We start from the raw sequence: 11,596 nt of genomic DNA, 5'->3' as shown, positions 1-11,596 counted from the left end.
CCCTACAGAGGCAGGCATGAGGGAACTGAAGCACCGAACTCAACTGCTAGCATCCATATGCTGACAAGGCTATTGAGGTCTTACTATTGACTTCACCATTCCTCTGAGCTAGAAGCAAGTCCCTCTACAAGTCTAGCCCCAGCTAGCTCAAGGGCAGCCAGCATGGCTTTCAGATCTCAGCTGCAACACATCTAGGAAAAATTCACCTGAAATTTCTGAGGGATCAGATTAGGGATCATTGCTCAGCTCATGTCCAAAACAGTAACTCTATCAAAATAAAATTTACTACCTATGGAAACCGTTAGCACTATTAAAAACTTAATGTACTCGAAGAGATAACTTGCTATTTTCAATGACATGAATAAATATTCCTAGGGAAAAAAGCCCTGCTTACAGCTAAAGAGTCAGCTTGTGTTAGCTGATTTTGATGCTCACTTAATGAGAAATTGAAAATAGATCCCGTATCTTCTCTGAATTATGGAATAAGTACATCATTTCACTAACCTCATTAATCAAGAACTGAAGCTGGATTACTGCCGCTCCACTGTCATGTTGGCAGTAGCATTCAACTCCCGGCTGGCCAAAGCTGGAATTGGTTTGATTAAGGAGTAATTGTTGAATGTAACACAGGAAAAAAAAAACTCCAACACAATACCGTAACTAACATTGTCACTACCACTAATACCACAAACAGGTTAACATCCTGCCTCCAGCTAGTCCTCTCAACTTACTTAACCATGTAGATCTCAGGGATACCTGAAAATCATCAATAAACAAAGTAACACAAAGAAGTTAAAAGGCCCATCTTATTTATCCCCGAGGAATACAAAAACTATGTGTAACTGCTTAACTTAGTTATTTAATGGATACTTCAAGAACGGGAACATAACAGAGAAAGATGAAGCAGTTGTTTTAGTAGTATTAAATATCAAGACCAGTGTAAAAGGAAGTTGATCTAAATAAGCACTGTAATCAAATGACCACATTTTAAGCGCTGAAGGAGTGTTCTCTCCTTTTTAAACACTCCCTACAGAGAAGAAAAAAAAGAGCTGAATAATGGAAGGCATGTTAAAAAAAAATGTGACAGAGATAAAAGATCAGTGGCCAAAATATGAACATATCAATTTGAATTTATGAATAAGTGAGGATTCTAAAATCTCTGTATCACAACTTTTTGGATTCACACCATCTATGAGATAACTAAAGCATGTTCATTTTCCTCTCATGTATAAATCAGTCTTGTACTTCCAGAAACAGATTCTTTCAATTCTCCAAACTTGATCCATTTATTAGTTGCAAAGATGCTGTATTTCAAGTGTGGTTATCCCCTTTATTCTGATATGAAATTAAGCAAAATCTCCAACCTCTAGAAGAGAGAGCAGAAACAACACAAATTCAGATGCTTTATGCAAAGGAGTCAGCATTTCATCACAATAGTACATCCGAAGTTTCTGGAGTATAATTTGTCAAAGAGCTGCACACCTCTTATTTTAAAGGGGCACCTTAATTTTTGGAAGAAAGGAAGTCATTCCAAAGATGTATGCAATACAGGGAATATAATGTACAATTTGCTCTTTCAGTATTCACTAGAAATTAATAAAACAGTACAATACTCATTCATTCTGCAAGTTTTCCATTTACTGAGAAATTGTTGATGAAAACTAAAGTGGTTACGAATACTCTTAAATATAACCGTTCACACCAGACACAGCTGCAAGGCGGAAGAGACTATCAGGTTGCATGCAAATCAGAAATCGAACACATCTGTTCCACCTCTATGCTGGCAAGATAAAAATATAAGAACTACAGTAGGAACAAGCCTGCTTCACCGCAGAGTAATGTTTTAACTTTTAAACTCCAATCACATTCTTCTAAACTCGTGAATCTGCCGAACATCCAGCTAAGTGATGAGAGGTCCACTAAACAGATGTTGAATAATCCAAACTTGGTATCATCTTTCTTTCCTGAACAGAATTAGTAATTTAATTTTGTTCTGGCATGGAAAGGCTTAAAGAGCCAGCTTGCCTCACCTGTTTTTTCCCCTGTATTTAAATTCTTATTAATATGTTTCCTGTGCAGAGACATCATCTGTATACCACTGATTGTTTATAGCCCTCCAAAAAAGAGAATAAAACCTGTGGGAGTCAGGAGATACCTTCCTATACAAACTCAGAATACTTTTAATGTGAAATCACCACATTTGCATTCACTATGGATTGACTACACAAACTGCCAGACTGGAGAGAATATTCCCACAAGGAATATCAGAAGTTTCAAGGCAGATTTACTTCAGACTAGCTCATGCTTTTTTCAATAATAATTATTTGCAGAAACAGATAAAAAGCAATATCAGAAAGTGAAAATCAGATGTTCACAGTAACTGAGTTTTAGAAACTGTTACTTTATCTGCACTGACACAGGTAGTTTTCTTACAAAAGATTTCCCCAGCCCTTCCCCTGAACTTCAGCTTTCAAAACTATTAAATGTTCATTCATTCACCCAGAGTTTATTTGGAATTAAAGCTTTACAGCTCCCTTGTCTCAAAACCAGAGGCATATGACCCAGAGAAGCAGAGAAACCCAAATTCTATCCCCCTCAAATGTTTTCTTTAAGCAACTCTGATGCAAATATTGCTCAAAACACTGTTATAACTAGTCAGTAGAAATTTCAATTTGAAGAATGCTTGAATGTTCCTTTAAACAAAAAATTCTTTTGCATTTTCCAGGAGACTTGAACCAATTCTCTCTCCAGAAATCAGTAAATGTGGCACTGGGAGTAAGCTTACACAAGCATTAAACATTCAGAGCAAGTTCCTTCCTTTTGACAAATTGGTGGAAGCCTCATATGCAGATCTGGAAATAGTTTGGCCTCTTTTATAGTGCTTACAGTTATAAAAAAAATAAAAATAGTCCTTGCAGCTAGTCCCATTTAGTTCCTTTACCCAAGGATTATGTCATCACTTTTTCACCTAGTAGCTAAAATTATTCTTCTCATCTATTAATATCATCCTCCTAACCAGCATTAATCTTCTTTTCTAAAGCAATAAAAAGCCTCCCAGTTTTGCAGGGTATGCTGAGTCGAAAAAGCATGTCACTTAAATACTGACTGCAGAAGGATAATAATACACTCAGTACATGTTACACATTTCTCAAACGCACGAAACAGGCAGCACAGGGAATGCATTTTGTCCAAAGCCTCTGTACTTGCATATGTGTGCTTACGGCAAGAAAGCTCACTGTACTAAGCAATGATCATCTACCACATAGTAGTCCCCAAAACAGGCAAAAATTATAATGAATAATGACAAGATGGGAAAAGCATTTTAATTTTGTAGACAGGAAAAAACTCTCTGCCAAGGACCTTGGGCATCTCTAGAGGAAACAGTCTGCTCTGAGCAGTTCTCAAAGACTCATCCTTCCTTCCTTAATTCCAAGCATTTCTTTCCATTATTCCTGCTTCATCCCCCATCCCAAATATTAACAAATCGGATAAATTAATAGCTTCTCAGCTGTACCTTTAATTATTGCTTCTGCATTCCCCACTGCTATTAGAAAATTAGCCCTGGAAAACACTAGTATTTCATTGTCTTCACTGCATGTTGTTTTAAAAGTAAGAGACAAAAGCTGTGGCTGCAAGAAGAATGTTCTCAACATCCACATTCATTTTTATAACTGCAAGAATTACAAGTCATACATAAGAAAAGCACAGTACAATGCTAATTTAATAGTCCATGATGACTCTGGTTTTACTTTGATTTGTGAGAAAAAGCAACAATTCTAAAAGAAAGTTTTTTCCAAACAAGCTTCAGGCCTAGGGTTATACTTTGTTTTCCAAGCAAAATTAAAGCATTTTATTTCATTATATGTGGGTTCTTTCTGCAAAATATTATTTTTAAAAAGTATTAGTATTATTTATAGCTTAACTACATGGGAGCAGCTCAGTGCACAGCAGCCTTAGAAGTCCCATTTTCAAAGAGAAAACTAATTCCAGAATATTTATGAAAGCCCCAGAAGAGCAATATTTTTAATTAAGTTACTCTAAGTAGACCTAGGGAATATTGGGTTTTTCTTCACCTGTGGTTGTCTCATCGGACATAGGAGAGAGCTGCAAAACCTGTAGCTATCAATTCAATCCCTAGCATAAGTCAGTTATGTATACAAAGACACATTTATAATACAAACTACCTTCCAAACTATCACCACACAGATATTTGCATCTTCATGACATTCCATTGCTATAAAATGTTTTGACAGCACAGCACAAGATATGGACCATGTTCCTCTATCAGACTTGCCACTGTTAAGATAGCTCGAGATTAAGACAAACCTGAAACCGTAGCTACTTTTAAAATTTATTCCTAGATGCTTTTCAAAGCTGCAGCTGTAACAATTCAGGGGATTTAAACATTTGACAATTTTGATGCAAAAAATAGATCTCCAACTAGAGGAAAACACAAACCACTGACCTGAATTATGTACAAAATAGTGAGGGCAGTAGATTACTCACAGCTACCAATCTATAGCACGTATCTTTCCAGGACTGCATATTATACCTGCGTGTTTCACTATACTCATTGCTATGTAGCAGTTGTCCACTTTACTTCATCAGACTGAATTACTTTTATAGGCAGCAAAGCCACCGCTTATTTTGCACACACTTCTGTATATGTGGTTTGACTGTCATCTCCAAGAATTACTGTAACATATAAAAAAGCACCAATGGTGGTGAGATTTCCAAAAAAGTATTTTAAGAATAAAAAGATTAAGAATATAAATATTAAAAGTCTGTCTGATATTACACACCATTGTCAAGTCTAGATGCAATCCAACAATAGATAAAAACAAAGATTTACAGCAAGTTATAGATTATTAGTTGTGGGGATACATCTAAGCAGGACTAAAGCAGACCAAGAGCAGCTTCACACACCTCTCCTGCCAATCTTACCTGCAGCTAGACACAATCAATACTGTTACTTGCACATACAAAAGCATGATCTCTCACAGACACAACCTCATAAAAAACAATCAAGAAGCACTGCCATTTAGCAAGAGTTGTTTGAAAAGTCAGGAAGTACTATGCTGTCTACAAAATTATCTTTGACCTTTCACATCTATGCATTATTGAACAAGATAAAATAAAAATCCACAAAAATGAGGAAGAATTTTAGACTTCACACCAACCCTGACGTGGTATTATATCACTATTTGTCAACAATTTTAGGATTATAGAGTTTCCTTCTAAAGCTTTAGACCTGTACAGCATCTTGCCATGTTTATATCGCTCAGCTAAATGGGTCTTTATTCCTCCCTATGTCTCAGTATTTATATCTGCAAGAGTATACAATAATATTTGTTAACATTTCAGATCCACTTTCCTCTGGGTAAATAACAGCACCAAGCAAAACCAAACTAGGGCTTTAAGTTCATCAGGCGAAAATACTATCAAAATACGGGTAACAATTTACTAGAGGAATTCCAGATGGACCATTGTGATGCATTCTCCTTCTGCCAGCTAAAGAGAGTGAGACAGCAAGAAAACTGACAGTAAGGAAACAGGATAAAGGAAGATGTCACATACAGACAGAAGACACTGTCTGCAACTTCCGTGCAAACGCAGCACTTAATTAGCTGATATCTAGATACAGTTTGACCTTGTTACTTAGACTGAAAAAGTCAACATTATATATTATACTTTGAAACCAAATCAAGTGACCCTAGAGAGTAAAGAACTATAACTTCCAGGTAATTAAAAAAAGGAAAAAATTAATCTACATTCAGGTTTTTTCTGGTAGTCATAAGGATAAAAATAATGCAAGGCACCTCAGAGATGTAGAGCCCTGTGTTTAAATTAAAAAAAAAAAAAATCATCTCAGTCCTGGAAGGCCACCAAAAGATTTTTCCCAAAAGTCTTCACTTCTTTTAGAGAAGGAAGATAAATTGGAAAAGATCATTTACATGCCAAAATATTGAAAAAATGAATTATTTCTCTCACTTTCTAGGAATCTTGACGTTATACAAAAGCTCCCAAATACTTCAGAGTGCAACAGTGCTGACCATTTGGTGGTTTTTTTTTTTAAATAAGAGGCTGAAAAGCTGCATATAGTTTGTTTGTCCAAAAAAAGTATTTGAGATAAATTATCATGAAAATATATAATACAATTAAGAGTTCAGAAGATTTTACATCTACAGACACTCGTAAGAGCTCATGCTTCCCTAGGGAGAGGAGGCAGCACATCATACGTTCTTTTTCTGTTAGGGGAAGAAGGCAACAACAGCTATGGTATTTAAATAGTTACTACAAATATCATGTTAGCTTAATAGGATACAGCAAATTACTAATGCTTCTGCAGCTTTAGAAATTCCAGTGAAATGATGACTGCACAACTGTGTGGAAGCTGTATTTATCAACTTCCAAACCAGCGACCAGTAATATTAGTTCCTACATAAATGCAGATCAACATGTTTAACTATTCACTTTGTTAATAAAACAATGCTCACCTGCTTTAAACATCAGAAGCCAACTGATTCAATGCTAACTTAAAAAAACCCTTAGACTGATAGGGCAAAAATAGAGCTCTAATTTGAAAAATAACAAGTATACAGATGTCGGTTAAAGTTCCTTAACTAGTTGCAGCAGGAAGTTGCAGCAATTTTAAAGCCCAAAAGCACTTTTTTTTTGATTAGTATTAGTAATATATTTTTAAATTTAACAGTCATTGGAACTAGTCTGCATAGAAACTGACAGGGAATGGGTAGTGAGCAGTTATTTATATCCGATCCATTTTCTACCAAGGATAATAGCTGGGAGTGAAAATACATCTTAAACATCAAAGTTGCTTACATAAATACGCACAAATACAGTATTCCCAAGCAGCTATAAAAAGCATCAGTAAAGGCTGTATTTGGTAGAATTTTTGCATAGCTGCCAGTAAGAGGCAATCACTTGTTAGAACAAGATGTAATTAAGTAGTACAAATGCAAACAGGATTAAAAATCCATGATTTAAAAATCAAACAAGAAACAAAGTCGGCTTTTAATGATAAGTTTCTATATGCACAATTCACAGATAGCAAAGCATGCTGTTAAAATGATCAATTTAGACTAAACACAGTATTTTTAAGAAAACTAACATGGCTGTAGGCTTTCCTTGATGTTACTCACTTTGTTTTCTGATCCAGTCTACTAACTAAGAGATTCTACTACTTTAGTCTAAAAGATGTGCATCAGCACTAACAATGCTAAAAAGGTGACTAATACGTTTTTGGGTGGGATGGAAGGCAAGGAGAAGGGTAGAACACCACAGGAAAGAGTAGGAAATTGCTACAAATACATGTGCATAATGGTTCCTCTGACTGCACAAGATGCAGTGAAATGGGAGGTAACTACTAACTCACTGAAGTTTTTCCAAAGACTGTATACAGAACAGTAAACGCAGGAAATAATTACATATTTTGAAAGACCTTCGTCATAATTACACAGCAAAATCTTTGTGTTGTTACATGCTTCCAAGTCCTGCTCATCTGTCACTCATTTAAACCAGTTTAATTTTAGTGTTAAATTCTAAGAAGTTATTACAGATATTCTACCTCATCCATCCTTTGGGTAGCACACACTATATCAATGTATTAATAATTAACCAGGCTAAAGGCAGTGCCATTCTACACTCCTAGTACTATGGAATACTTGAAGTAAGAATGACGTCTCTTCCCAGCATCCAAATATTTCATACAGACATTGTCAACAGCAGCATTAACAAATATAACATTCTGAACAAGATGTTAAATGAATTTACATACCTACTTAATTTGCAAAAGCAAAAAGAAACATGGATAGTATCTAATAAGAACAACAATTTAACAATTTCAAAGAACATAGCAAATTCTTGCCCAATCAATTTCTGTGTCTGCATCTATTTCTGACTGCAAAGCATTCACTTGGTTGGAGAAAGAAGGTATAAAAAGCAGGTGACTAAAGCAGACAGAAATAAAAACATTACCAGCAGAGCTCTGGTAGATCTAGATGAGGAAAAGGTCTTAAAAACCACCTCAAGTTAAAATTTAAGTAGGTCATACTAATTTCTCCTCCATATTTTGTTGTGGTCTCTCTCAGTACTGATATTATCCCCTCCCTTTGGACATAACCCTTCAACACTTAATTTGTAGATGAGGCTTAAATCCACCCTTAAATCCACACCATTTTGCCTTGTACCAATGACCGCAGTAACTCTCTTTTTTTCAAAATTCCTTTTGAAGAAAGTTCAGTTCATCACAAGGAGTTTAGCAATACAGCGATGCAGGTATAGCAAGCTTTTTGCTTGTGCAGCCTTTTCAATTATTTATAGCAAAGTGCTAAACTGCTAAGAGGGTCACAGATTAGAAGTACCAACACTTCCATTACGTAGACAAAAAACAGAAGCTCCCCAAAATAGGCCCCATATCAAGGTAGTAGATACAAGTTTACCTTGCTGTCTATACTAACCTGACATGATAATCTGCCCCCAGACTCATAGTAGTAGTGATCACAGGCTGGAAGATCTTCCAAAGTGACGTTCACAAGCAGTATTGCTGATACTGCTTTTTAAGTATCTCAGCTAGCAGTATCTAAATCCTAATTCAAACATAATGCAATAAATGGGTCTCAGGAGAGAGTTGCCATGAAGTTCGCTCAAAGGCCTAAGTAGAGAGATATCTTAAATCTTCTCCATTCAAAATGACACTTAAGATTTTAAAAACTAGCCTCAAACACAAGCAAATGACTATCCTCTCATTGTTAAGACTAAATATTTTGCAATATATTTTAAGAACCGTGTTTCCAATTTTATTTTACGCCTCCTCAGGTTCCACTATAGCATAATTTTTAGTTTTGCAAATCAGCAAAGGAAATGAAAAATCTTACTATTTCACCACTATCAACGTAGTAGTGACAATTTCATTGAATTTTGCTCAAAATTACCATCACAAATGACAAACTAAAGGTACAATTCAAGCAATTCAGTAGATGGCACTCTTCCACCAAAATCAAGAGGAAACTCCTCACATAAACAAGGGATATCTTGGAGCTGGATTTCTTATCAATAAGCAAAAAACCAGTTCCTACTCATTAGAGTGTTTCTTAAATTTTGAGGTTTTTGTAGAATTTTGGAAAAATAGTAATCCTGCTATTATGGTATGTAACGCACTACGTTTTGTTGAATACCTGTAATTTTACTTAGTTCTTTTTGTCTGTACATTTGTGCTATTACACATAGATCCATTTCATAATACAAAAATAGCTGTGGATCAGTGTTGCATGGAACAGTATTTTTGTGGCTTGTGTTTACCAGAAATTCCAGCTTGGAATGGACTATTCCAAGGTTAACATTGTCCCAAAAAGTTCCTTATGTAATCTTAATTCTTATCTCCTCAAATGTATTATGGTCATTTCCTTTTAAAAGTTTATGCACTCTCTTAACATCGCTAGTAAACATTTTGCATTATTTAGATTAAATTTTGTTTTAAAAGCATCAAAAAGAGTTAAATGGTCATTAGAAAAACCTAAATTAAGCTGCCAGACAACAACTGGCATTAAAACATACAGTTTTAATATTATTAAAATATGAAGCATTAAAAATAACACTACACATTCCATCTTCACTCTTTTTAAAGTTGCTGCAGATGCCACTTTCATTCCAATAGCCTGCTCTTTCCCAGCATACTTGAATACTGCAGATGGGTCCTTTCTTTGCCCCAAAAGAAACGCACCACTTGACAGTGCTAAAGAGTTCCCATGAGAGTATTAATACAGAGCTACTGTTTTGTACAGGCAGTGGATGTCAGAAACAAATAGCTTTTATTAGCACTGGCAAGGTGACAACTTGTTACAAGTCAAGTTTAAGACTGCAAAAGGATGGAAAACAGATCATCAACACAAAAGCACAGTCTAAGCTGGTTCTCCTATGCACCTTTCCTGCAGTTTTTCTAGCATGCACTTTAACTACTAGATGGAGGGAAGACACTCCTTTGCAAATCTATCTTCAGGGAGATTTTTTCTTGATACTTTAGAGAAGCTGCTTATTTTTTAGCCTTGGGTACTTCCAGTTCCTGTCAGATTCCAAGTAATGTCTGATACTTCAAGCCGTGCTCACCTGCCCCGCTGTTACAACAATGTGTGTTTTAACTGTTTGTCATCTGCTGGTAATTTCTGAGCCTGAAGAGCTATTTTGATTCAACCTTGACAGAAGGGCAGAAGAGTTGCAGCTAATACTTTGCTATAAGTTTTATGAAAACAGCAAGTTGAGAGGAGGGGAGAAATACAGGTTAGGTCCATGGCCCATTAAAAGTAGAGAGGTGGCAGCATTACCTCAACATGCTAAAATAGCAGCTCTGGCAATCACATGAAACACATCAAAAGTTATACTACACAGGTAATTATACTACAAGATAGAAACATATGATAGCAGGTTTCACAGATAAAATGTTTCTTTCCTCTAGATAAAGGAGCCAAAATCAACATGGCTTGGCTTCGCGAATGAAGATTTGGGAAGGGTTTTTCCCCACACTTACTGCAAGCGTGCTGATGGCTGAAAAAGCCAATGCAGGATAGGCAAGTCCGGTTGCAAAAAGCACAGCAGAAGGTCTTGCACCTTTTCATCTGCCGTTTCATCCCTCGCCTGACACTACAGGGCTTTGCGAACGTGAGTGCACCCTTTGGGCCTGCGCGGTGGATTTTTTAGGTGAGGGGCAGTGTGTGCAGAACTGGCCCCACTCTTTACACCTGAGGTTCATCTGCCAGGGCCTGGCGAGCTTGGACGGTGACAGCGAAGTCCTCAGGTCGTAGGTTTGTTTAGAGTATCCTTCTCTTAGATGGATGCCTTACAAGGCTAAACGAGCTCCATCTGCCCGGGTTTGAGGTTAGAGTTGTCCTTCTCCTAGGATGGTTGCCCGAAGGCTAGTGAGCCCATCCTGCCCATGGACACACTTTGTCTGACCCTTCAGTTGAGACCTGTCTGGCTTGGGAGACCCCACCGGAGGCACATGCCACCACCAGCACAGCTCTCAACCTCACAAGGGCACGCAAGCTCCTTCCCCACAGCAAGGGGGTGCCTGTGAAAGAGAAAGGAGCCAAAATAATGAGTAACTATATATCACAATTCACTTCATGTAACTGAAACTGTTCCAGTTCAAAGAGAAGGGGAAACTCCACTCTTCATATGATGGCTTGAAGAAAGTGTTACATATTTCAAAGTGTTTCATATTTCAGCTAAGCCCTTCAAAGACGCAGAGCTACACCTGTTCATGTTGCTCAGCACTTCCAAGAATCCTCTAGAAATTAACTACTACTAATTAACTGAAATACCTAGCAATAATTCAGCAAGAAACAATTGTCTTAAAAAAACATGCACTGAAATTCAACAGTTTGACCTCTGATTTACTAGGAGCAAGGAAAGGATTAAGGGGGTAAAGAAAGCTGAATGTTTGTCTACACTTGCTACATAGTCAAGGGAAGGCTGCACAGAGTAGAGGTTTTCCTTTCCACACAGTGCTGTTGTCTCCTTCACACCACTCTGCTCCCCAAATGCCAAGAGAAGGCATTCACACTTCCACTGTTACTCCCTTTTT

At 36.8% G+C, this 11,596-nt stretch overlaps 1 protein-coding gene across 3 annotated transcripts in view; it reads right to left on the bottom strand.

Annotated features, from left to right (window-relative positions):
* Positions 1–11,596, bottom strand: part of STXBP5 (syntaxin binding protein 5 (tomosyn)) — a 107,288-nt gene that overhangs the window by 75,850 nt on the left and 19,842 nt on the right. For all 3 annotated transcript variants that reach the window (XM_010144997.1, XM_010145005.1, XM_010145012.1), the window contains exon 3: positions 505–586. In XM_010144997.1, coding sequence (XP_010143299.1) covers positions 505–586 — 82 coding nt within the window. The remainder of the gene's footprint in view (positions 1–504; positions 587–11,596) is intronic.

This window comes from Buceros rhinoceros, unplaced genomic scaffold (genome assembly GCF_000710305.1).
Source record: "Buceros rhinoceros silvestris isolate BGI_N320 unplaced genomic scaffold, ASM71030v1 scaffold17690, whole genome shotgun sequence".
Classification (NCBI taxonomy): Eukaryota; Metazoa; Chordata; class Aves; order Bucerotiformes; family Bucerotidae; genus Buceros; species Buceros rhinoceros.
Note: the sequence above shows the minus strand (reverse complement) of the source record. Positions and strands in the feature narration are given on the sequence as shown.